General features: G+C 39.8%; 2 protein-coding genes across 11 annotated transcripts in view; one reads left to right on the top strand and one right to left on the bottom strand.

The window, feature by feature from the left end:
- Positions 1–9,940: 9,940 nt before the first annotated feature.
- Positions 9,941–22,636, bottom strand: SPA17 (sperm autoantigenic protein 17). Of its 2 annotated transcripts, none has more exons than XM_069565676.1 (5): positions 22,176–22,636; positions 20,907–21,087; positions 15,319–15,389; positions 13,481–13,555; positions 9,941–10,254 (listed from the first exon to the last, which is right to left on the bottom strand). In XM_069565676.1, exons 2-5 carry the CDS (start codon positions 21,058–21,060, stop codon positions 10,111–10,113), a joined length of 444 nt encoding a protein of 147 aa, XP_069421777.1. In that variant the 5' UTR covers positions 21,061–21,087; positions 22,176–22,636; the 3' UTR covers positions 9,941–10,110. The 2 variants fall into 2 exon arrangements, with proteins under 2 accessions (XP_069421777.1, XP_069421779.1); XM_069565678.1 differs by having other exon boundaries at positions 22,114–22,235.
- The window catches only part of SIAE (sialic acid acetylesterase), a 38,103-nt gene continuing 33,094 nt past the window's right edge, over positions 22,386–27,394 (top strand). For 5 of the 9 annotated variants that reach the window (XM_069565669.1, XM_069565666.1, XM_069565673.1 and 2 more), the window contains exons 1-2: positions 22,388–22,511; positions 27,003–27,164. In XM_069565669.1, coding sequence (XP_069421770.1) covers positions 22,445–22,511; positions 27,003–27,164 — 229 coding nt within the window. In that variant the 5' untranslated portion in view covers positions 22,388–22,444. Of the gene's footprint in view, positions 22,512–27,002; positions 27,174–27,394 lie in introns of all 9 variants that reach the window. The other 4 variants (XM_069565671.1, XM_069565672.1, XM_069565670.1 and 1 more) reach the window with 2 other exon arrangements.

Here is a 27,394-nt window from a genome sequence, read left to right as displayed (position 1 = left end):
GGCTTTTCATATCAGGGGCCAAAGGATGGAGCTTCAGTGTCAGCATCCGTCCTTCCAATGAATATCCAGGGTTCATTTCCTTTAGGATTGACTGGTTTGATCTCTTGCTGTCCAAGGGACTCTCATGTGTCTTCTCCAGCACCACAATTCGAAAGCATCAATTATTCCATGCTCAGTCTTCTTTACAGTCTAATTCTCACATCTGTACATGATTACAGAAAAACCATAGCTTTGAATAGAAGATAATATGAAAAAATACTCTCATGTTTCCCTCACCCAGCTTCATTAAATTGTTGTATTGGTTTTCATTCATGGTCTTAATTTGCTTCAGATTAAAGAAAGCAGAGAAACACAGTGGACACTCTGTATCCATGGAGGCTGCTGCAACCAATCCCCCATGGCTCCCAAAGGATGACTATACACTCTTGAGATCCCTTTGGTTCCCTTCTCTGTTCTTACTCTTCTCTGATCCTTCCACAGTTATCTCTATCATGGATTTAGTGTTTACCATTCTCATGCACAGCTTTTATACTGAGTGGGAGTTATATTCTGGATACTAATCTTTTGTTAATTTTATGCATTTTGAATTGCAAATATCTCCTCTCGTTCTGCGCTGTTTTTTTCACTTTGCTTATGGTGTTTTTTTTGATATTTGAAAGTTTTAAATTTCAATGTGATCATATTTATCAGCAGTTTCCTTTATGGTTTGTGCTTTTCGTGTCATATTTTTAAAAAATCCTTTCTCTTCTCTCTCCCATACTCTTTTTTGGTGGATGTTTTGTTTCATTTCCTTGATGAATGTCTGTGGTTCCTTGAAGAAAGACAGAATTATGATTATGTATGTCTTTCATCCTCTACAATGTTAATAATTCCAGTGACTCCCAAATGGTAGGTGGGGAAGGCCAGATTGGTGGACAGTCGCTTGTTGTCTTTCTCTGTACATTGGGCTGCAGCTGCTGTTCTCTTTAGTCACTATCTTAGGTTCTTTCCTCTCTTTCTGTTTTTTTTTTTTTTATATCTATATTCCTCCTTCCCATTCTTTTACACAGTACTCAAAAGTTTAGAAGAACATCAGTTGCAGCTGCTAAAAATAAAGGGGATTTACCATAAACAGTAAATGCTAGAGAGGGTGTGGAGAGAAGGGAACCCTCCTACACTGCTGAAGGGAATGTAAAGTGGTACAGCCACTATGAAGGACAGTATGGAGGCTCCTTAAAACATAGAGCTACCATATGACCCTGCACTCCCACTCCTGAGCAGGTATCTGGAGAAAAACATGGTCCCAAAGGACACATGTGCCCCAGTGTTCACTGCAGTACTGTTTACAATAGCCAAGACATGGAAGCAACTTAAACGTCTATTGACAGAGGAATGGATAAAGAAGATATGGTACATATATACAAGGAAATATTACTCAGACATTAAAAGGAATAAAATAATGCCATTTGCAGCAACATGGTGGACCTAGAGACTGTCATATTGAGTGAAGTGAGTCAGACAGAGGAGGAGAAATATCCTCTAACATCCCTTATATGCAGACTATAAAAAGAAGTGATACAAATGAACTTATTTACAAAACAGAAATAGACTCAAAGAATGAATTTACGGTGGCCAGGGGGAAGGATGGGGGAAAGGATAGTTAGGGAGTTTGGGTGTTGCGATGGACGTGTACACACTGCAGTATTCAAAATGGATAACTAACAAAAATACCTACTGTAAAGCACAGGGAATTCTTCTCACTGTTATGTGAAAGCCTGGATGGAAGGGGAGTTTGAGGGAGAATGAATACATGTAAGTATGTGGCTGAGTCCCTTTGCTGTCGACCTGAAACTATCACAACACTGTTAATCAGCTATAAAGTGAAAGTTGCTAGGTTGTGTCCAGCTCTTTGTGACCCTGTGGACTATACAGTCCATGGAATTCTGGACTGTATACTGGAGTGGGCAGTCGTTCCCTTCTCCAGGGGATCTTCCTAATCCGGGGATCGAACCCAGGTCTCCCGCACTCCAGGTGGATTCTTTACCAGCTGAGCCACCCAGGAAGCCCTAATCAGCTATACCTCAATATAAAATAAAAGTTTAAAATGGAATAAAAAAGTCAAGGGGATTAATTGGCTCAAACAAGTAGAAAGTCTTTGGACTTCAGCTTTGATTCAGCAGGTCATTGACGTAACACTTTTGCTCTACTTCCTACCAGGTCAGTTTTATTCTAAACTTGTTTTCCCTCTCAAGCGCATGACATTTTTAATGCCTAATTTAGGATTTCTTGAGCTTGACACTAGTGACACTTGGGTTGTCTAATTTGGGGATGTGCGGGTCTGTCTTGAACATTGGAGGATGGTAAGAAGTATGTGGAGAGAGGAGCCTGGTGGGCTACAGTCCATGGGGTCACAAAGGGTCAGACAGGACTGAGCAACTAACTCTAACACTAACAAGAAGCATTCTGGGTTCTACCCATTAGGTACAAACAGCAGAAATCCTCCCCACCCTGAGCTGTGACAACCAAAAGTCTCCAGACATTGTCCGATGTCTCCTGGGGCCAAATCACCCCTGGTTGAGAGTTTCTCGCCTAATTAGATAGGCTTAAATCCCATCCTATGTCTGGTCTTGGAATAATGGGAGTCGCCTGAAGGGATGAAGGTGCTACTTGGCTTAAGCGGATCTGGATTTATTTCTAGAGAAGGCTCAGCCTTTGGTCTGTGTTATCAACAGGCAGACACTGAAAAGAAGATCTAGGTGAGAGCAGAAAGGAGGACAGTGGAGACGATGCTGAACAGTTAAACGGCTCCCCCCAAACAATCTGATATGAAGCCCAAAGTGACAGCTGAGCAACCTTTGCTACTCTTTCCCACTTTAATATTCAATTGTCAATTAAAGGTAAGCCTTCACCATTAGCTCTTCCACTGTAATAGAAAGAGAGGGAAGATGGATGTGTTAGGTAGGTAGAATAGGGAAAAGGAGTCCAAAATGGCGGTGGCTAAAAGACAAGGAAGGGAAAAGACCACAAAAATAGAACAAAAGAAGGTCTGAGGACCGGAGTGAGGACTTCAGGTAAAACCAACAACATTCCTGGCTGGCCCAATTTACATAGGACAGGCCCAGGGAGAGAGAAACATATAAACAGAGGAGCCAAAGCCAGCTCTCTCTCTCTCTCTCCCGTGCGCTGGGGCACTCTTCTCCTCATGTCTTTGGATCGATGTGCCCTCACGCTTCGAAGATGGATTTTCCTGCTATCTTCTAAATAAAATAGAGCTGTAACACTGAGCTGTAACACTGATTTGTCTAAGAGCTATAACATGGTCCATTCGAGACCTGAGAACTATAACACGGTCTATCCAAGACCTGAGAGCTGTGACACGCCGAGGGGGCTTTAATGTCCGTCACTCCAAATCTTTGTTGTGACGAGACAAAGAACGGAGGGACATACACTCACGTGACAGATGGATAGAGAAACTGGTGCATACATACAATGGAATATTATTCAGCCTCAGGATTTTCAGAAGGAAATTTGCAACAGCATGGGTAAATCTGGAGGACATTATACAAAAGGAAATAAGGCAATCACAGAAGGAAAAATACTACGTGATTCCACTGGTATGAGGTATTAATAAATAAACTTACGGAGCAGAGAATGCAATAGTCATTGCCAGGGGCTGGGAGAAGGGGATAAACCAGAAGTTGTTTAATTGTTATAAAATTTCCATTAAACTAGATGTGCAAGTTGGAGGGATCTGCTCTACATCACAATGCCTACAGTTAGCAGTACAGTACTGTGCATGTCAAAATTTAAAAGGGGTAAATCTCATGTTAAGTGGTATTACACAAATTTATAAGAAATAAATTTTTTTTTTTAAAGAGACAGAAAACTCTGGAAGGTGTTGGTTATGTCTATTACTGTGGTTGTGATGATGGTGCCTCAGGTGTTTGTATATGTCCAAACTATTCAAATAGTACATGTTAAATATGTACAGGTATTTATATATCAACTGGATGTCAATAAAGCTGCTTATAGCTATTTATCTGTATAAATCCATGGTTCAAGAAAGAGAGGGAGGGTTGAAAGGAGGGAGGAAGAGATATCTGGAATTACTTTTGATAAAAGTACTAATTCCATCATGAGGTAAGCCCTTCATTACCTCATCTAAACATAATTATCTCCCCAAGGCCCCCAGATGAATCACATTGCCCATTAGGGCTTCAACATATGAATTTTGGAGGGGACGCAATTCAGTACGTGGTGTTACTGTTTGGAATTTCGGCCCTTAGAATTCATTTAGATAATAGATAGAAACATATATTCTTCTGTTACAGATTAGCCTCTGATCAGCAGGTGTGCCCATCACAGAATTTTTTAACAGTTAAAGAAGTTTTATTTATCTTTAAAATGAATCTTTATTGGCCTATAGTTGACTTACAATGTTGTGTTAGTTTCTACTGTACCGCAAAGTCAATCGGCCATACATATACATATATCCCCCTCTTTCTTGGATTTCTCTCCCATTTAGGTCAGCATAGAGCACTGAGTAGAGTTCCTTGTACTTTATAGTAGGTTCTCACTAGTTATCTATTTCATACATAGCATCAATAGTGTATATATGTTGATCCCAATCTCCCATTTCATTCCACCTCCATCACTGAATTTTGATACAGATGATGTTAGAGGAAGAAAAGACTTTTGACATGTGCAGATATATCAGAGATTTTCACCTTACAGGTTAGTTGCCCTGGGAATGTTTTTTGAGACCAATGGTTTGGAGAGCTGGCATGGAGGGCATTTATAGGAGAGTACATTCATTATGACCAACCTAGATAGCATATTCAAAAGCAGAGACATTACTTTGCTAACAAAGGTCCGTCTAGTCAAGGCTATGGTTTTTCCAGTGGTCATGTATGGATGTGAGAGTTGGACTGTGAAGAAAGCTGAGCGCTGAAGAATTGATGCTTTTGAAGTGTGGTGTTGGAGAAGACTCTTGAGAGTCCCTTGGACTGCAAGGAGATCCAACCAATCCATCCTAAAGGAGATCAGTCCTGGGTGTTCTTTGGAAGGACTGATGCTAAAGCTGAAACTCCAATACTTTGGCCACCTCATGCAAAGAGTTGACTCACTGGAAAAGACCCTGATGCTGGGAGGGATTGAGGGCAGGAGGAGAAGGGGATGACAGAGCATGAGATGGCTGGATGGCATCACTGATTCGATGGATGTGAGTTTGAGTGAACTCCGGGAGATGGTGATGGACAGGGAGGCCTGGAATGCTGCAATTCATGGGGTCGCAGAGTCGGACACGACTGAGCGACTGAACTGAACTGAACATTCAGGACTGATATCTGTTAGGATGGTAGGGACGCAGGACTGGATTAGGACTGTGATAAAATTGCAACACAAGCTCAGTCAATACTGTGACTGAGAGCTGGGATGGCCCTGCAGGGTTGCCTCATTTTGAGGCAAAAGGCCAAGCCCTTGTACCACTGTGGTGACTAGTCAGTAGACACAAGCTGCCTTGAGGGAGAGTGTAACCTGAACTGAAGTAGCTCGTACTTACTGCTGAAGGCTTAAGTTAGTGAAGCAATCTAAAAGCAAGCAATCTAAACTCACCATCAAGGTTGCTTACCGTATTGTTAGGTCTCCAGGCAAGCATGCTATTTTCTCAAAAGCAAGTTTTCTGATAGCTTCCAAAATTGGTTTAATGCCTGATTTATCAAACTGAGCCCTACTTTTTTAAAAAAATAATTATATTTATAGATTTTTGGCTGTGCTGGGTTTTCGTTGTTCCGTGGGCTTTTTTCTAGTTGCAGTGAGTGGGGCTACTCTTTCTCGCAGTGCGTGGACTTCTCATGGCGGTGGCTTCTTTCATTGCAGCGCACAGGCTCTAGGGCACACCGGCTTCAGTAGGTGCGGCTCATAGTCTCTAGAGCACGGGTTCAATAGTCGTGGATCTTTGGCTTCATTGCTTCACTGCATGTGAGATTTTCCTGGACCAGGAATCGAACCTGTGTCTCCTACATCTGCAGGCAGATCTTTTACCACTGAACCACCAGGGAAGCCCTGAGCCCTACTTCTTAGTAATATCATTTCAATGGAATAAAATGCCTTAGTTCTTGTTCAGAATCCTTTGAGACAGGAGCCTTCAGGGAGAGAATGATGGCCAATGTTGACACCTTCTCCTTATATATGACCCCCTTTCTGGTAGTGTTGATATACTTCCTCTGGTGATCTCTTGGTTTTGGAGTGTTGACCATCCTTTGCCAAGGTGTGTGGTAATAAGTATGGTGGCTGTTCAGATTTTAGTTACTATGACATCACCACCTGGCAGGCATTCTCTTTTTTTGCTCCACACAACAGAGACTGGTTACTCCCAAGCACGGTTCAGTCATGAAAATAATTTCACGTTGTGTAATACTGTATTTTGCATGTTAAGTCTCTTCTGAGAGCCTCATGGGCATAAATAACTGTCAATCCCAGTAGCTATATTTGTCTAAAGTACTTCAGATTTGAAATGTTTATCAACATCATAAATTGATACAAATTGGGTCATGATTATACACTCCTCAGAGACAGATGGGAAAAACAGGATTAAAAATGAAGAGTGAAAGTGCTTGTCCTATGTTTGTAAACTGCTCTTTAGAAATATCCTCATGTCAAGAGAGCTGCATGTGGGAAATTAGTAGCTGGCTCCTGTATGGCCTCTCCTCCTCCCCATAAAATAAGATCATGGGAAAATTTCACAGGAGAAAACCCACAGTTTGAAGAAAATATAGTACCTGCTGAAATGTTTTCAAATGTTAAGAAACTCAAACTCAAGTTGTTTTGAGATACAGAGAGGAATGATTGGGTGGATTTCATTGAGAAATTAGGGAAGTAAGTATTTATTTTGCTTTAGAAAAATGACAAAAGTGAATGATATTACTGAGTGTGGAAAACTATTAAACATTGAAAGAAATGTTGGTTTAATTAGCAAATTTTGACATTGATGCACGTTCTAAAATTTTTTTTTTAATGCAGCGCTTTAAAATGAAGATTATTTTAAACTCAAGTGTTCTGGGAAATTCCCTGGAGGTCTAATGGTTGACTACAGGCTTCCACTACAGGAGGAATGAACTCAATCCCTGGTTTGGGAACTAAGATCCTGCATGCCATGGCAGGGCCAAAATTTTTTTTTTTTTAAATTTAAAAATTAAAGTATCTTGGACTAGAATAACTGTATGAAAAGGCAAACATATTTTGTCATAGAAAATCTAATCTGACTTAAAAAAAAAAGAATGATACCTGTTTAGATGCAGAATCATAGCAACAATCAGATTCTTAATCTGGGCCTCATTTCTCACTCACAGAAACACTGATCGAGCTCTGTACATAGCACAACAGAGAACATGTCCCTCCAGATGATATTGGATTTAAATTTACTGAAAAGGACAGACTGATGATCTTGACAGAAGACTTTTTCTCTAGATACAGTGTTCATATGAAACGTTCATATGAACGTTTTATGAAAAATGCATGTTTACAGACTCACATGCAGCATCCCACAGAGCAACATTTTGCATGTGTTTTAAAAAATGTTTGTTTTTTCTCTCTCACATGATCTTCATCTTCTCCTAGAATCCAAAGCTCTTTCTTTTGGGAGGTTCCCCTGTCTGCATCGCACAGCTCCAAAGAATACCCGTTCAGATTGCAATTTCTGTGGCAGGCGATTTAAATCCCTGCAGGTCTGTGTTTGTTAAGCTCTCATTCACTGTTTTAACTATTTCCTTTTTTTCTCGATACTTCCCCAGCCTTTGCTTGTGACAGAAGATTTAATAGGCAGTACAAGTGTAGTGAGAAGCCCTGTAGATTCAAATATTGTGAAGGGTATTGTTTGCTGCCCAGCACCCACTATTCCTTTCCCCTGATAATATTACACTATTTCCTGTAAGGGACTTCAAACTGCCTTGAAATTCAGCCAGGTGACCTCTTACTCCAGAGAAGTGTTATGAGCAAAATCCTGGAATATTCTCCTCTGTTGGTTTTTCCTGCTTGTGCTTCTGTGACCACCATGAGAACATGCCCTAGGTATTCAGCCTAGGCTCTGAATAGGAGACATGAATCAAAGGGACTGCAGATGACTCTTCGGCTCACAGCCTGAAGCAGACCTTCCACAGCCAACCCACAAAGCCTTAGCTTACAGCAGACCTGAACCTGCTCTTGAGCCTGAAGTCCAGCCCAGCTTGCTTCCCAGGTGGCTCTAGAGGTAAAGAATCTGCCTGCCAGTGCAGGAGATGTAAGAGACATGGGTTCCATCCCTGGGTTGGGAAGATCCCCTGGAGGAGGGCATGGCAACCCATTCCAGTATTCTTACTTGGAGAATCCCATGGACAGAGGAGCCTGGCAGGCTATAGTCCATGGGGTCATGAAGAGTTGGACATGACTGAGCATGAGAAAAAAGTTTGAAATCATTGAATTTGGAGTGGGTTGTACAGCATTAGTGTGTCAATGACCAAGATAGAGGGAACTGCGATGCTTCATGGGAGAGATGACGGAAACTAGAACCATGGTGGCAACAACAGAAGTGGTTAGATGCTGGGTGATTTTAGCCATAGAATCTACAGATTTTGCTGACAGATTGTAAACGAGGACTCCTGTGCCACACCCAAGACCTGATGCAGTCATAGATAAGTAAATAACACACTAAAAAAAAAAAAAATAAAGCCAAGACTGGACAGGATCCACAAGTAAGTGTGATCACTTGAAGAGAGGTCCAAGGACTAAGGCTGGGGGCATTTTGTATTTGGTGGTTGAGGCGCTGAAGAATTAGCAGTGGAGAAGATTGAAAAGGAGCAGCCAGAGAGATAAGAAGAAAATCAAACACATGCTAATAAAAGTTAATTCATATGGCTTGTCCTAACACCACCACCATTTCTTTCTTTTCCTCCTTCACCAAACATACTACCATCCCTAGATGTGTCTGTGTATGCGTGTGTGTGTCTGTGTGTACACTGACTACATGGAAGACACAGTTTTAATAACTTCCCATGTATAATAGAATTATTGAAAAAGTTAACTGGCATCTTATTTTGCCCTGTTATATATTCACTAGGGAAAAAGTCTTTGTCTCTTAAATCAGGCAGAACATTACCTTAGTCTGCTGGTAGATGGCAACAGCACTAATGAAAAGATGAGACTCCATTTTCTCTCCGTTTTATTCTGGGAAGGGAACTGGAACTTCTGGCCTAAGACATGAACCCTGCAGTCTTTTTGATATTCAAGGGTGGGGAAGCCTCAAAAAAGGAAAACTAAACCTTCTGAAAATAAGGCCCTGAGAGCCTGAATGGTTCACTGAAAAATAAAACGCATGGGCTCCTGAGTTTGTGAAACATGTATTATCATTTACAATTTAAAGAAACTTGGGACATTTTAGCTAAAGAACAGAGCACCTATGATGTTAAGATAGGTTTTGTTTTTTTTTGCAAATATTATACATTAGTCTAGTTCTGTGAGTTCTGGAGAGCAAGACAAAAGAAAAACAACAACAACAAAAAACCCCACAACAAACTGCCAGCTGCACGAGTGTAAGAGCAGATGTTTACTGCTAAATCCCAGCCCATGAATTGTGCTCAATACATTTTTTCAATAAAAGATTGTCTGCATGCACGACAAATGAAAACCAATGAGTGAAACTTCCAGGGAGACAGGTTTTTGACTTAGTTTATCTTTTTAATAAATTTGAGTTACTCAAAAACTAAATGGACTATTCTCGAAAGGCAGTGAAATTCTCTACTACTGGGAGTGAAACAAGAGACAAAGGACTAATTTTCAGGGATGTGATAGAGAATATTTATTCATTAGATAATGGTTAGGCCAGACACTCTAAATCCAGCTTTGTAACTCTAAATCCAAGGGCCTCTAGACATATACTTGGGAGTAGTATAAATAAGACTCATGATATCAGAGAAATCTTCAAGAGGCATGTGTTCAATGACATGTTTATTAAACAAATGCTCACGACAGATTTTTCACAACAGCAACAAATGTTATTTCATGACATCAAATCTCACTTACTAAGAAAAAAGGACAATCACAACAAGGTTGATGGATTTGGATTTTTTTCTTGTTTTCTGTGGGGTAAAGCCAGTCTCCTCACTTGTTTTCCTCTGTTTTCTCTTCTTCAAGATCAATCGATTTCATTTTCTTTACCTCCTCTCTGGCCAAGTGTCCCCGGAAGGCTGCCTGGATTTTGAGAGCAGCATTTTCTTCCATATCCTTGTCTTCTTCAGGAGATTCCTTCCCAGAAAGGAGAACAAGTAAGAGACTTTTAAACATCCCCCATATTTTGATGCCATAAAAATAAATGCCTAAATTTAATCAATTTAGAGATGTAACAGTTGAGATGGGTTGCTTCCTGAAAGAATTTTACATATCATCACATTGTATATGTATCAAATGTCGTCCTTGTTGTCTAGTCACTAAGTTGTGTCCGACTCTTTGCGACCCCATGGACTATAGCCCTTCAGGCTCCTCTGTCCATGGGATTTCCTAGGCAAGAATACTGGAGTGGTTGCCATTTCCTTCTCCAGGGGATCTTCCCAACTTAGGGACTGAACCCTTGTCTCCCATTGGCAGGCAGATTCTTTACTGCTGAGCCACCAGGGAAGCCCATAGGGGTACCAAATAGTGAATGCCAAAATAGTAGGCATTTTGTTTTGTCAATTTTTGATGCGTCTCTGCAATAAAAGATTGCTGTCAATTTCTTCCCCCCAAAATAGCTCCTATTTAACAGCTTCTTATTTAACATTTTTTTTAGGGGGGAAATAACTCAGAATCCTTGAAGCAGGGTAAAAATGCCAAGAAGAACAGTAAGTGTGCTGTTCAAAAGAATGGTGATTACACAAAATGGATTAAAGTATTCTTAAATTTTCAATGATTAGCTAATCAGAACCATACATTTAAAATGAAATGCCACAGAGGAATCCATTTAATGTGACAAAATCAGTTTTAACATGATTAGTTGAATTTTTACATATAGTTCCAAAAAAACAGGTATAATTTACAGATAGTGAAATGCACACATCTTCAGTGTACAGGTCAATAGACATACAGCTTTTAATATATTTTTAAAATTTTAAAAGTGATACATACACATTTAAAAACTTAAGTACAGTGGGAGTGAAGGTTTTCTCTGTCTTACAAAGTTCTACACCTAAGAGGTAACTTATTATAGGTGAAGTAAATATAACCTTATAAAATTTCTCTATATATCAAATGTAATCATATGGGTATATATTTGCCTTTTTATTTAAAGAAATGAGATCATGCTAATCACAATGTTCTGCAACTACTTTTTCCATGTGACAATGAATCTTGCCTCTCTTTTTCTATGTTATTCACTACATAATTCTGCCCACTTTTTAATGGCACTGTTGTATTCCATTGCATTGATGTACTTTGATTAATTTACTCATTTTCCTACTAAAGGACCTTTGGGTTAATTTAAACCCCTTCACGCCCATGACAAATGGGCAAATCCAGCTCTTGAAATTTATTAAAATACAAACAGATTGGTATAAAATTCTCTGAGATGATACCCTAACATGGACAAATGAATTATGCTGAAGTCAGAAATCAATGGGACCAAAATTCAAAGTCAAAAAACCTCTGTAAGAGCATCTGTTAGAGATGTAAGGAAAGGATATTCCTTCCCTTATTTCCTGACCTCCCAGTGTATCTTATGCTCATGTTAAGCAGATGGAGTTGCACTGAAATGAATTATACAGGTTGTAAGGAAAACTCTCACCCTCCTGGGTTTCAATTATTGGGTAATTAACTGGGACATTAATATATGAAAAGAAACTCAGAAGTCTGGCCTTTAACACTATAGACAGTGAGTTCTTCTCACTAGGCTTGGTCCTCTTGGATCTGGACAATGAAGCATATAAGACAGTGATATGTTTATAGTAAATGTTTAACAACTGGCTCTTCAGAAAAAAACAGTCCTGATCTGTAATATTTATGATGATCTTAGTACTCCCACTATAGCTGATTTCAAATATCAAAGTGATATTTGGGGTGGTGTAGATACATGCACAACTGTCTCTTAAGAGCTAGCTTTAGCACACCACTGAATATAAGCATTTTGAGGGTGAATGGAGCCTAACCCACTATTGCTTGGATGTAGGCCATTAGGCAGAATTTTGTACAGTGAAATGTATGGAAGATGAGTAGGACTCACTGAGTGAAGCCATTTAATTTGACTGTAATAAGTAATTCCCCATGAGAATAATTTCCCCATAACAAATTTCCTTTGTTATGTCTGAACCTTTACCACTGTGTGGTGGGGGCAGCCTCGATTAGTGAAAAGTTCCCCCAGTGGAAGAGGAATCTGAACGATCAAGGCTGAGACTGTGATTTTGGTCTGTTCTTCCCCTTGGGGAGATTTTTCCCATCTGTTGACAATCTTGGAAAATAAGATTTTCTTTATAAGCAGAAGAATAGTTTTCTTTATAAGAGGCAGGGCTAAAAATGATCCAGCAGTTAGTACGTCACTGTTGCTAGTTATCTAGAAAGCAAAATCATTATTTTCAGTTCAGTTCAGTTCAGTCACGTCTGACTCTTTGCGACCTCATAAATCGCAGCACCCCAGGCCTCCCGGTTCATTACCAACTCCCAGAGTCCACACAAACCCATGTCCATTGTGTCAGTGATGCCATCCAACCATCTCATCCTCTATTGTCCCCTTCTCCTCCTGCCCTCAATCTTTCCCAGCATCAGGGTCTTTTCAGATGAGTCAGCTCTTCTTATCAGGTGGCCAAAGTATTGGAGTTTCAGCTTCAACATGACCACTGGAAAAATCACAACCTTGACTAGATGGATCTTTGTTGACAAAGTAACGTCTCTGCTTTTTAATATGTTGTCTAGGTTGGTCATAACTCTCCTTTCAAGGTGCAAGTGTCTTTTAATTTCATGGCTGCAATCACCATCTGCAGTGATTTTGGAGCCCCCCAAAATAAAGTCAGCCAGTTTCCACCGTCTCCTCATCTATTTGCCATGAAGTGATTGGACTGGATGCCATGATCTTCGTTTTCTGAATGTTGAGCTTTAAGCCAACTTTTTCACTCTTCTCTTTCATTTTCATCAAGAAAGAGGCTTTTTAGTTCTTCACTTTCTGCCATAAGGGTGGTATCATCTGCATATCTGAGGTTATTGATATTTCTCCCAGCAATCTTGATTCCAGTTTGTGCTTCATCCAGCCCAGCATTTCTCATGATGTACTCTGCATATAAGCTAAATAAGCACGGTGACAATATATAGCCTTGACGTACTCATTTTCCTATTTGGAACCAGTCTGTTGTTCCATGTCCAGTTCTAACTGTTGCTTCCTGACCTGCATACAGGTTTCTCATTATTTTAGCAATATGGATGAGACTGGATTCATATTTGAAGTATAATTTTAAATTGAGTGAAGTCATTTTTTTTTGTAGGAACCCAACAGTACATGGAAAATATAACTTACTAAGGCTGTCTTCTCTTTCACAGATGTCTGAGAATTTTCTTTTCCAGGCTCATGTTTTTCAGGCGATTCTTGCTCCTGGAGAGAGGGGAGAGGTCCAAATAGGTAATGTTTCCAAAACAATAAAGTCTTGGATCAAACTCTTTAAAGGTGATTAAAGATTAAATTATTGATAAGTACTAGAAATTAAATACATATTTTTAAACAAAGAAAGCTGGTTGGATAAACAAAGAAAACTCTCAAGGGAATAGCATAAACAAATAATAAGACCAAGGAACTGGTTAAAAAAAGTTTGACCTTCTGCTTTTGGAATGTGTGTAATATTGTTTTATATTAAAAACAAGCCATTGTCTTATACTAAAACTTCATATGATGCTGTAATGAACCTTGAACAAAGAATAAAAAAGAGATGCCAATAGTTCCTCAAATAGAAATGAAATAAATCCTATTTTGTTCCATAATGTGAAGTCAAGTTGACTTTTTAATGAAGTTTGCAAAGTAAAAACTAAGTCAAAAAAGTAAGTTTTGCTGTGGGGAAGGATTTAAATAGAAAAAAAGGAAACCAGTTCTATCTTGACATGGTTACTGAAATCTTCCTCCAGAAGAGCAGCATTGTTAATTCACAACCTATGGGGAGAGCTTCTTTAATTCATAAAACATAAATTTAAGGACTTATAAGCTAATCAAATAAAGCCTTTAGGATTCAAAAGAGAAGAAAAATTAATCTAAAATTGCTATGTGACTTAAGATTAAAAAATTTTCAACATTATTCCTTTGTTTTCAATAAAAAAGGAACACAGAGAATCTAGTTAGATGGAAATAAAAAGAACACCTCTATGTCTGGCAGGCACAAATGGATGGAACTTCACTTTTGAACTCACAGAATAAGTCTCAGTGGGATTTGCCCAGAAAATCCCCCAAATCTACTCTGTAATATCATCAAAATTTGACCTTTGTTTTCTAATTCTAGTACCTGCTGATGCTTCATGGCTAAAGTATTATCGTAGTTGTCTAAAGTAGTGCTTCTCAGGCTACATCCAGATTCTGGCGTACCTACAAGTTACTTTGTGGATCTTGTTAAAATTTAACTTCTGATTTGGTAGACCTGGGGTAGAGCTTGAGATTGAATTTCCACCAAGTTCCAAGTTGGTGCCAAAGACGCTAGATTACACATGGCCTTTCTCAACCAGTGTTTCTCATTGGAGTCATAAAACATAGAATGCTTTAAGTGATTATTTTCTCAGTTTTCCCAAGGATGGTACATAAACATAATCATTCTAGATACAAAGGAGAGACATTGATGCCTGACATGCAATGGATGCCTTAGGCTTAGGGCTTAATTATTTCGAGGAGCCTTGGTTGAGAAAGACTGGTTCTGAGAATGCTACTGAGAAGATGGGTTCAGACTCTGAATAGATGGGCTTAATAGAGAAGGCTCTATACCATCTTTAATTCTATTCAGTCTTTTGTAAGGTATCAACAATAATGAATAATTGTTTTATGTGTTTTATTTTATGAAATAGCATTCATTAGTTCAACCACTGTTTATTGCACATCTGCTATTGATAAGCACTGTGATAATAACATTTGCACAATAAGTGAAAGTAATTATTCTATCTCTTTCAAGTACATTTTTCCTGTTGATCATCTATAAATTTAAGCTCAGTATGGTACACGATTCAGATACCTTAGAAAAGAATTTATTTCCATTAAGAATAGCACAATTAAAAAGACTTCATAAGATATTTGTAATGCCTTTCACAATATTCATGATTAGGCGATCTCTGTACTGGAGACAGAGAGAAGTATTAACCAAATCCAAAAGCTTATCAGGACCATACCTTGAATGCATGGTTGTTATAGAAGCGGTCATCAACCTTAGCCCCCCATTCTGCTGGATCAAAGCTGGTTTCTAAATAACAAAAATATAATTCCAGACTTACTTTGAAGTTCATTAAAGTAAATGCAGACTAGTAACATAAACTGCTTTCTTTTTCAAATTATAGGTCCTTTACTGACCCTTGAAAATTTTATTGACATTGTACAGAGCCTAGTGCTGCAGATATAACCAGTGATGATGATGAATTAAACATCAGATGAACCCTTGAGGATATTTAGAAAGGCAGGCAGTTAAAAAACCTACTTGATGCTTTCATAGAAGTTATAATAAAATGGGAGTGGTAGAGAACAAATGCCACTACTTAAATATCAGTATAGAAATGTATTATTATATACTTATATAAACTTATTATGTATTAGTAAACATAAGATAAATGTATAAAAATAAATGGTGAATAGTGAGGAAATTTGGAAAAATGAAAGATGGGAAAAGTTTTTTCTTAAAAAAAAGTAGGCATATTATGTAGTCAGGTAGACAGAAGAATTTATATTTAAATAGAATTTTTCTTTAACTTTTCATTATGAAGTATTTCAGACTTAGAAAGTAGAAAGAATAATATAACAAATTTCCAAGTGCACATTACTCAGATTCAATAATTACAAGCTCATGATTGTTCTTATTTGTAACTTCATTCATTTTCCTGCCCTTTCTTCTGATTATTTTCAAGCCAACCCCAAGCATCTTACTATTTCATTTATTAAATACTTGCATCAGCATGCATCTCTGAGATATAAAGCCATAATGCCATTATCACGCCTAAAAATAATAGCAATAATTCTTTAATACCATCAAATATCCAAATTCCTCCCATTATCTAGTATTGCTTGTGCTCAGCTGCTCAGTCGTGTCCCACTGTTCGCAACCCCATTGACTGTAGCCAGGCGCCTCTGTCCAGGGAATTTTCCAGCCAAAGCTACTGTAGTGGGTTGCCACTTCCTACTCTAGGGGATCTTCCCAACCCAGGGATCAAACCCATATCTCCTGCATCTCCTGCATGGGCAGTTGTATTCTTTACTTCTGAGCCACCTAGGAAGCTCCATTATCTAGTGTATTTTTATTTATTTTTACTGTTGATTTGTTCAAATCAGGACCCAAATGCACAACCTTTTGTAATGTCTTTTAAATCCCTTTTAATTGAAACTTCCCTATCTCCCACCCCACATTTTTTCCTTGCCATTTATTTATTGAGGAAATTAAGTCATTTTTCCTTTGGAGTTTTCCACAGTTTGGATATTTCTAATTCCATTCCCATTATGATTTTTTAACAAGTTCACTTGCCTTTGAATTTCCTGTATATTTCCAGTTAGATCTACAGGTTTGATCTGATTCAGGTTTTTTTTTTTTTTTCCAAGAATACTTTATAGGTAGCATGGTATAATTCTGTTAGGAAATATATATCTGGTTGTTTCTCTTTTTCACTGTTTTTATGGGCCTGTTGATGAAGACTCGCTTAGATAATTTCTTTAGGGATAGCAAAATGGCAGTGTTCTAATTTGATTATTACTTCTCTGTTTCTGGAGTATGCAACAAAAAATACTTTACCTATTTGGTTACTCTGAAATACAGTTCTCAGAGTAAAGGCAGGTTAGAGATTTGACTATTTACCAATTTTTAGATAGTAAGTTCCTTAGGATCCTCTCAAGGAGTTTTTTGTTGTTGTTTGTTTTGCTTTCCAGTAAATAATTATGAACTAATGAACATTTAAGAAATGGAATGAATTTCAATCCCCTGCATTTATTCATCTTACTGATGTTCTAGTTGTCCAAAATTGGCCAGTATGAGCTTATTCAGGTGTTCAGATGTTCCCTGAGTCCTATGGAAACAACTCTAATAATTCTTGATAGTTTTCTTACTTTCTGGTACAACAAGGTGATGAGGCTCATCTTGCATACTTTCTGTTCGGTTCACCGGACTGGTTAGTTCTCCAGGAAGCCCTGGTTTTTGGAAAATGGTAGTTAGAAGCCACAGTCTAGGGACCAAGGGCTCACTGGTACTGGGCTGCTCACTGTTTTGAGGCCTTTAAAAAACTGTATAGAGCTAGAAAATAATATTGTCATTTTTTAAAGAGAAAATACACCATGAAGTCACACTGACACTTTTTGACTCAAATTTAGAATTATGGGAGTTTATTAACTTCTTTCATTTTTGTATTTGTATGTACTTTTTCTTACACTAAAAATCCTATTCCTAATACCAATAGGATAGTTAATTATTTGCTATGTCCTACAATCTATAAAAACTTTGAAATAACTATACTGTAATATTATTAACAGTGATGAAAACAATTTAATATATTTTTTTAAACATCATTTTGTTTTTAGGCTATATCCATCAGGAATGCACAAAGCACTGTGTTATAAAGTAACATGAATAATTTCTTTTTTCTGTGGTCATATTACCCATTTAATACCAGTTAGGTTCATTTATTTCATTTTACTTCTAAATTTAGAAATTGCTATACAATTTTAATTCTATTTTTATAATGATGTTAAACATACATGATTTGATTTAAGATATAGTCAGAGAAGTCTAGCTTCTATGCTATTCCCTCCACTCTTCCTTCTCCTGGTAGGGGTAAAAACTAATTTTTAGAAAGATTTACTCTCCATTTAAAAATATAAGTGAACAGTTATGCATTCATATCAATACCTCTGTTAGATAATTGGTACATACTAAACATATTTTCTTCTATCTTACTTTTTTCACTTAGTATGCCCTAAAGGTCACTCTATAGCATCATAGAGATCGTCCTCATTTCATTTTTGCTTGTTTTTTACAGCTGCACATTTATTAGTAGTGTAGACTTACTCAAATTTATTTTTAAAAATCCCCTATGATGAATATTTGGGTTGCTTCCTCAAGTAACAATACAATGAAAAGTGTATAAAATACAGGTCAAAGGTAAAAATAGATGTAATTTGGTAGATATTGCTAAGTCCCCTCCTTGTGGTTGTTATCATTTTGTATCTCCTCCAGCAATGTATATGAGTGCTTATTTCCTCTCTAGTGTTGCCTACAATAAATTGACACACTTTTGGCTTTTTGTCAACTTGATGAGTGGAGTCCTGTTGGTGGGTGGTGGAACTTCACTGTAGTTTTGGTTTGGGCTTCTGTTATTCTGTTATCATGGGTTATTTTGAATACATTTTCATATGTTGAGGGTGAGTCATTTGCACTTATTTTTGTGCAAATTGTCTGCGCATATCACTTGCCCATTTTTAATACAAGGTTGTTGTTGTTTTCCTCTCATGATTTTGACAAGCTTTTTATTCAGTATATTGATTAACCCACTGTAATAGAATCTGCAAATTTTTTTCCTGTCATTTGTAGTTTTATTTTCCATGTGGTGATTTTTGTAAAAGTAAAAATCTATTTCTATGTTGCCAATTTTATCAATATTTTCTTTAATTGCTTTTGGATTTTTAACGTATAGTAACTTAGCTTGCAAAAATTTTTCCTCTTTTATGTTACAGAGAAATTCATCCATACTTTCTTCCAGTATTTGTATGGTTTCATTTTTTAAAATGTTTAAATCTCTGATCAATTTGAAACTTTATCTTGGTATAGGATGTAAGAAATAGATCCAATTTAATCTTTTAACATCTTTATCTCAAGATCATTTAATAAAAGCCCACCTTTTCCCTAGAGGTTTGATACCACTTTATGTCATATACTAAAACATTTCCTGTCACAAAGAAATCTTCAAGATTAAGATGAGTAATTACTTATGAGGAATGCTGGCAAGGGAATTCTTGCACTCTGTGAGAGACTAGGCTAGAGGACTCTTTTCTGTCTTTTTGGAAAGGCTAACTTCTGATCCTTGTATCACCTCATTTATATGAGTGGAAATGGGTGTGGTACTTAACATTTTTCAAAATAGTTTTACCCATTTTTTATTAGCTAGAAAGTTTTTATTCTGAGACCATCAATCTGAATCACCAGTTACTTTAATTATCATGATCTGGTGACAAATGACTCCCATGGTTTTGTAATGGGATGTTTCTGAGGTCCAAAATCAAATACACAAAGACTTTTTAGTCACGTGTTTGTAAAATTGTTATAATAAGAAAATGTTCATTGCAATTCACCTCTTACTCTAAATGATTTCTCTTAATAGATTTTTTTAGTGGCATGAAGTTCCAGATTGGGTAACAAATATTCACACTGACCGGAAATGGAAAAGACCAGCAATTCAGAAAATTGGCAGAGATTCTGAGCTTGGTTAAGGTAGAGCAAAGAGGAGAAGGAGGTGGAGCCATGTAGGGTGTATGGGTGTTATTTCAGTTCAAGCCTCATGGTAGGTTTCCTCCCTCTGCAAAATGATTAAAATGGAATGTTTATTTGCTTTGACTATTTGTTTCTTGTTGTTTAGCCACTAAGTTGTGTCTCTTTGTGACCCCATGAACTGTATCCTGCCAGACTCCTCTGTCCAAAGATTTCCCAGGCAATAATACTGGAGTGGGAGCCATTTCCTTCATCAGGCGATCTTCCTGATGCAGGAATCCAAACCAGCGTCTCCTGCGTAAGCAGGATTCTTTGCCTTTGAGCCACACCTGGGGCACCTTTACTACTCTGTTGGAATACTGTTATCAAACATAATGATAACAGCTTAAACAAAATGGTTGTTCTAGTCAGGGTTTTTAATAGAAACTTAATAGCTGAGAATTTGGAAATTTTACTTATGGAAGTGAAGAAACTCTGCTTTGGCTCTCAGCCGAACAGTTAGCATGAATCTTAGTCTTTGGACAGTATGCGACCTTGGAAATACAGAAAAAGAATATAAATTACTTTCCCAAGCTGGAAGTTCACTTTTCAAAGCAGTTTTTCTCTGTACTTTTATTGAGGAACAGTTTCATATACCCCTGCGAATACCAACTTATTTAATCTGAGTATAAAATTCTTTTTTTTACAACACTTAATAATACTTTCAAGTGAGGAGAGTCAAAATATAAAGAAAACCACAAACCCTCCTCCCGGGAAGAAGAGACTGTCAACTGCCTGGGAGGCATAGGCACAGTATGCAGGAAAAGAGCTAGGCTGGGTGTTTTTAAGAGCCCCCCTTCCACCCCACCTGTCCATGAGAAATACAAAGCAGGTCTGGGTGATAAACTGGTAATCTTCAATAATGTGAATAATGTGATTCAAGGCACCCGCGTGCGTTCTAAGCAACTTCAGTCGTGTCAGACTCTTTGCGACCCCATGGACTGTAGCCTGCCAGGTTCCTCTGTCCATGGGATACTACTAGAGTGGGTTGCCGTGCCCTCTTCCAGGAGATCTTCCCAACTCAGGGATCGAATCCGTGTCTTTTAACTCTCCGGTATTACTGTATAAAGTTGGGTAATTTACCACTAGTGCCACCTGGGAAGCCCCTCAAAGGCTGTTTCAAATAACAAGAACTGTTAGTTGAAAGCTCCCTGCCTCATAAAGGATTTCTGTGGAATGATGTTGGTCTTAAACAAGTTCACCATAATCAAACGTTTAGTCACGCTCTCTTGTTTTTTTTTTAAAGCCTATTTTTAAAAAGCTTACTTTCTCTTTTCTCTAGAAGATTCTCAAAATATGCTGCGGCAAAAGCTGGTATATTGTCCGGTTGCTCCCTCAGAATCTCACGTGTGAGCCCTTCAAGAAGATTTCCAAATCCTTGTGGAATTCGGTAGTGGGTGTTGGAAAACGGAATCGACATCTCCTTGGGAGGACCAGTCTACTGTACCTAGAGATGCATGAAAGAGTTCTGTCTTTAAATTTGTCTCATTTCACTCAAATAATCACAATTAAGACCTCAAATTATTTCTGAGACACCCAAATTTCTGGACTTCAACCCTTTCCCCCCCCAGTACAATCCAAGTCCGTCAATTTCTTCCAAAAAGTTTTTGAAATTTTCCATTATTAGAACATTAAAAATATTTAATAGGTGAAATCATTTTTTAAAAATTACAAAAATCACAAATTTTCACTATGATACTAAGTACTTTCTCCTCTCTCCCTTTAAAAGGGTAATTTTTCCTATCCCACAGGAATTTAGAGAATGATTGCTAAAAATTCATCTTAAATTGCCGGAAAAAACCCTGTTTAAGGTCTTAAAAAAAAAAAGTAAGTCATTGAAACTACTCTAAGTTGTCGAATGAATATGTTTCGGACTTGAGTCGTTTCCCTGGCTTTCACTTCTGAAGTATGACCTAGGATGCCTCGTCGAAGCATCTCTTTATTTGTGGAAGAGGCAGCGGGCCGAGAGAGCTGGGGGCAAGGTCACGACATAGCAATTCTAGCCTCAAAAGGTTTGGGATTTTTACTTTTTTGTTTGTTTTGTTTTCTCTCTTAGCATACAAGGGCCAGATAAGGATAGCTGCTAAGCAGCGGGTTGGGCTACTGAGTCTGCAAACAACACTCAGGGACCTGGCCTGTATGTGACACCATTACTGCCGAATAAGCCCGGAAGTCGTGGTAGGGGTCTCGGTGGGGGTCTAGAAGGCTTAATGACGCCGAATCTGTGGACTTTCTTCTCCTTCTTCTTTTTTTTTTTTTTTACGGAACAGGAGGTGAAGCATTGAATCACTGGTTGTGAAGAGGAAGAAACCCTAGACCGACGTGAGGAGTGGAGGGAGGTCGGAGAGGGACCACAGGTCTCCTGGGGGGCGGGTCGTCGAGGGTCTCGGATTTCAGACTCGCAGAATGGGCTACTGGGTTCCCAGCCTGACCTCGGCTTCCCAGATTGCGGGAGCAGATCCTGAGAAAATACCTGAGACGAAGGGAAAAGGCGAGGTCTCTATTTCGAAGAGGAAATGGGGTAAACCGCCTCACCTCTCCGTTCTCTCAGAGCTGGAGCCGATGGTTCCGGTTGTTTTTTCTCGTTGCCGGGAAACCGTTTCCTCCCCAGTCCCCGCTCCCTCATTCCACTACGGTGGCCGAAGAGAGGCACGGGCCCGCCCAGCGGCCGCGGACGGCTTCGCGAATTGACTGGCCTGGGAAGGGCGGAGTCAGGCTTTTTCCGCCCCGCCCCGCCCCGCGGCCCCGCCCTCGCTGGCGTCCATGCCCCGAGGCCTGCGCGGCGGGGACGGCTTCTTGCCGACATGATTGCGTCGGGAATTGTCTTGGGTCTGGTGCTGCGGTTATTCCTGCAGGCCCACGTAAGTGCAGGTGAGGAGGCCGCCCTCGGCCCGACCCCTGCCCATCCGTCGGCCTGCGAGGACTCCGAGATTCCGTGTCCTCCGCAGGACCGCCCCCGGCGCCTGCTTCTCTAGATCGGGCAAGGATCCCGGGGCAGGAACCGGGTTCTAAGGCACAGGCCTAGGTTGCAGGTGTCTGCTAGGCCGGAACTCCGGCCCGTCTGCTTCTTCCACTCCCTTCCAGCGCCCTTATGACGCCTTGCGTGGGGCAGCGAGAGAGTTGGGTTTATCGCAGGAGGGGAGGCCCAGGTGTGCCCAGACTGAGGCTCTCAGGGTCTTTAAAGAACTGCGGGGGAACTCGAAGGGGAGGGGGCGAAGCTAGTTAGATAATATTTGGAAACGGGTGACTGAGTCATCCAAAACGTTTCAGTGCTGCCCCCTCAGTGGTACCGTTGGGGAGGGTTTGCCCCGGGTTGGATTCCTTGGGGGAATTAACTTTACTAGTTTAAGTGGTGATGATGGCTAAGACAGAGCCCCCTCACCAGCTCGGAGTATTTAAGACTCAGCTTTGATTCCTGCTCGCGGGCATTGATAGTGGGATAATAGCCGTTTTCTTGGGGAGGAGGATGACTCATTTTGACTATTTTCTGGTCATATCGTGTCGTTTGACCCCGGGCTGGACGCTGGGTCACAGAAAAGAAAGTTTAAGTGGGAGAACAGACTGCGTGCAGAAAAAGGACTCTTGCTCTGTGTATGAATCTGCCAAGTACATAGATGAAGACAAACTGCAGTTCATGAAGGGTTTTCGGGGTTTAACAAAGGCGTAAACTAGCCTCTGTGTATCATTTCCTGATTCATCCCCACACAGTGACGTTTGAGTCCAGTATATGAAGTGGGGAGAAGGGAAAGAGGGCCATTATTAGTTTTTATGTTAAAGGCTGTTAACCGTAACATCAGTATTTATCTTTGCCTTTGGGTCATATTGTTACATAACCTTCATTAACAATGACTTTATTTTTTCATTCATTGATGCTCTAGATTTTCTTTCCTTGGTATTTGGTTGCATATCCGGACTTCTTCAAATCATTCCCTCTCTTCCCATGTTTATCATGTAATATTTGAAATGTACATGAACATATGTAGCAGTGAAGCAATAAAATGAACACCCAAGGGCTTTACACACAATTTAAGAGCTAGACTGTTGCAGTTTTATTGAGACTCCAAGGATATTCCTTCCCAAGGGAGCCAGAAGTAACCACTGCCCTCATGGTGTCAATCTTTTAATGACTACTTTTACCATCCCAGAACACTAATTCTTGTTTTTCTACTCTGACACCAAAATGAAGAAAAAATTGAAGACCTAAAACAAAAAATTCAAATCTTAAGGGTCTTGTAGTTGACAAAAACACTGACCAGTCCCACCACCTTTCTCGTTCTGTTTTGTCCATTGCTCCATTCCTTGGTAATGGACCACTGTCTACTGTTGTCAGCTTGGAATGTGAGCTTTATAACGACAAGGAATGTGACCTTTCTTTGCTTTACCACCAGTATCTAACTGTGGCAGAGTAGTGATTGCAGTAATCTTGGAATCGAGTGGCTTCATTTCCTTTCCTGTCCTGAACTACCTGTGTGATTTGGAGCCAAAGAAGTTTAACATCTGTCACGTGACTAGTTCTCTGCCTGCCACAGTTAAGCTCCCCAGTAGAATGTAAGCTTCCTGCTGGCAAGGAATTTTGTCTGCCTTCCCTGCCCCCACTGCTTTCCCAGTTGTATCCTCAGTGCCTAAAATTGTGCCTGGCACATAGTGCATGCTAAGTTGCTTCAGTCGTGTCTGACTCTTTGCAACTCCATGGACTGTAGCCCGCCAGGCTGCTCTCTCCAAGGGATTTTCCAGGTAAGAATACTGGAGTGGGTTGCCATTTCCTTCTCCATGGCACATAGTCAGTTCAGCCCCTCAGTTGTGTCCGACTCTTTGCGACCCCATGAACCGCAGCACACCAGGCCTCCCTGTCCATCACCAACTCCTGGAGTCCACCCAAACCCATGTCCATTGAGTTGGTGATGCCATCCAATCATCTTATCCTCTGTCGTCCCCTTCTCCTCCTGCCCTCAATCTTTCCCAGCATCAAGGTCTTTTCAAATGAGTCAGCTGTCTGCATCAGGTGGCCAAAATACTGGAGTTTCAGCTGCAACATCAGTCCTGCCAATGAACACCCAGGACTGATCTCCTTTAGGATGGACTTGCAGTCCAAGGGACTCTCAAGAGTCTTCTCCAACACCACAGTTCAAAAGCATCAATTCCTCAGTGCTCAGCTTTCTTTATAATCCAACTCTCACATCATGACCACTGGAAAAACTGTAGTGTTGACTAGATGGATCTTTGTTGACAAAGTAATGTCTCTGCTTTTTAATATGCTGTCTAGTTTGGTCATAACTTTCCTTGCGAGGAGTAAGCGTCTTTTAATTTCATGGCTGCAATCACCATCTGCAGTGATTCTGGAGTCCAGAAAAATAAAGTCTGCCACTGTTTCAACTGTCTCCCCATCTATTTGCCATGAAGTGAACATAGTGGGCAACTTAAAATATTTGTTGAAATAAATAATATGCAAATTATTTAAAAAAATTACCTAATCTACTTGGGCCTCAGTCTGTTGATGAGTAAATAACATGATTCTACCCTAGGGTGTAAAAGATCCTTTCCATGTCTAAAATTCTGTAACTCAGAACAGTGTCGTGCACAAACAGGTTCAGCGGATGCGTGTGGTCAACAACAGACTAACTGAGGGGGTGGGGGAAGGTACTTTCCCCCAGTGTTTGAGCAGGTGGCTGCACACACCCAGGACCCCTCATTTGCATGGTCTCAGGCCTGCAGCCAGCCCCCTCCAGTATTCTTGTCTGGGAAATTCTGTGGACAGAGGAGCCTGGTGGGCTATGATCCACGGGGTCACAAAAGAGTCTGACACGACTTAGTGACTAAACAACAATAACGCCTTCAGCAGCCAGTTTTCTTCAATCTCTTCCCTACCCCATCCTCTTTCTGCTTAGCTCTTAGGCCTTGGGTTTTCAGGTTTTGTTCCATTTGAAGTACTTACCCAAGACTAGGTCTTCCCACACATGCGCCTCTTCCCTTCCCTCCAGCAGGCTGCCAAAAGTGCTTATGCAATTCTAGACTGTTGCAGTCTCATCTTAGAGCATTTTGCTTCTGGTAGCTGTGCATCTCCAGCCCAGGGGGTCTTCTGGATGATCTTTGGTTGCCATGTAGATTTATGATGGGACAAGCTCCTAAGAGAGAACTGAGGGACTGGGCTGTTATTTGAAGTGCAGGACAAATAGGCCACCAAGTCTGTGTAGGAGACCCATTAATGTTGCTGCCCTGTTAAGTATAGCCTGAGGGGCTGCCGTCATTTGGAGCTTCCAGGGAGAAAAAAATGTCAACTTTGTTAGTTCTGATTCTCTTTCCTGCCTATCATTTTTATTTAAAACACTCGAAAAAAAAAAAATCTTAATTTTGTTAATTATTTTCTTCTAGGGGGTTTTGGTTTGTTTTCTTCAGATAAAGTGGGATGTAAGTGAAAAAGTTTTTTTTTTTTCCTTCTCTTATTAAGTTTTGATGAATTCACTGAGATAATTTGGATAGATACTTGTTATTAATAAAATACTTTGATATAGGCTAGAGGTTAAAAATAGGAATGATCTCGTTAAAATGAATTCTTATTCAGCCTTGTTAGTGACTGTCTAGAATAGAATCCACAGTTTCAAGGGCTCTTTTTCTTTTCATATAATTTAGCATGCAAAATGGGCAAATTGCAAGGAAAGACCTTTGGTTCAGACACTTTGACCTTCTCTCTCTCACTGACCTTATTTTTTGCATCTTAATTGATTTGAATTTACCTTGGAAGGAGTCAGACTTGTCACATATACTCATAAAGATTTATTTAGAATTTTCAGTGGGTTGTCAGAAAAACACAATAAGGAGAGTTATTTGAGGGAAATTGACACAGAGAATGGAAGAGGGGAGATAAAGAGTGGAGGGAAAAGATTAGAAAGGGCTGTGATGGAGAGAGGCAGCCTCTTTATTCCAAGCTATGAGGAGTGGGAGTGGTAATGGAAAGTAGGGAAAGGAAGTGGTTTATTTTTCTCATAAATACCATCTGTGAGATGCATAAAAAGAGCATGTTTGGTGATTTTGGGGGGAGGGAGTCAAGCGTTAGGGCCAGGTGTGAGAGCAAAGGAACATGAGGAGCTTTGAAGGGGAGGAGGCATGTATTAAATGGGTTGTCCCAGGCTCTTTGAATTTTCCTTACTGGTCATCTTGTTCTATGATGCATACTGCTGGAAGCTGTCCTTGTAATGCTGCTTACCTAATTAGGAAGAATAAGATCTAGTTTTAGAAAACTGAAAGGACAGGGTAACTTGGAATTCTCACGTATTAAGACTGTGTGTTCCTCGCTGTTCCACCAGATTCAATCTGGCTCTGAATCTCTCCAATGATGCTCTTCTAAATGTTTGCTGGATTTTTCAGATGTTGGTTTTCGCTTTGCTTCGTACATCGATGACTACATGGTGCTGCAGAGGGAGCCTGCAGGGGCAGTGATCTGGGGTTATGGCGCACCCAGAGCCACAGTGACAGTGACGCTGTGCCGAGAGCAGGAACCCATCATGAAGAAAGTGACCAGTGTGAAAGGTAAGACAGGTCAGCCTCTGTTCAGCTTTTGTCTTCTTCTGCCACCTGCTGGATGATGTGAAAATGAGTGCCAATAGTCCAGCTCAGGTTACCCATCCATCCACCCATCTAAGTTACTTGAATATTTACCATGTGCACTGAGGATACAAAGAAAAATAAGACCAAGTCAAAGCCCCTGTCCTCCAGGGTCTCGTGCAGTATGGGAATAGACATAAAGCCACACAGTGGGT

Source organism: Ovis canadensis, chromosome 21 (genome assembly GCF_042477335.2).
Source record: "Ovis canadensis isolate MfBH-ARS-UI-01 breed Bighorn chromosome 21, ARS-UI_OviCan_v2, whole genome shotgun sequence".
Classification (NCBI taxonomy): domain Eukaryota; kingdom Metazoa; phylum Chordata; class Mammalia; order Artiodactyla; family Bovidae; genus Ovis; species Ovis canadensis.
Note: the sequence above shows the minus strand (reverse complement) of the source record. Positions and strands in the feature narration are given on the sequence as shown.

Excerpts from the sequence above, each read along its gene's own strand:
- SPA17 (XM_069565676.1), bottom strand. The coding sequence starts at position 21,060 with ATGTCGATTCCGTTTTCCAACACCCACTACCGAATTCCACAAGGATTT. Across the intron at positions 15,390-20,906 it reads TCTTCTAGAGAAAAGAGAAA|AAACCAGCTTTGATCCAGCA; the intron begins GTAAGCTTTTTA and ends TTTGTTATTTAG. Across the intron at positions 13,556-15,318 it reads ATAACAACCATGCATTCAAG|GAGCAAGAATCGCCTGAAAA; the intron begins GTATGGTCCTGA and ends CCCTCTCTCCAG.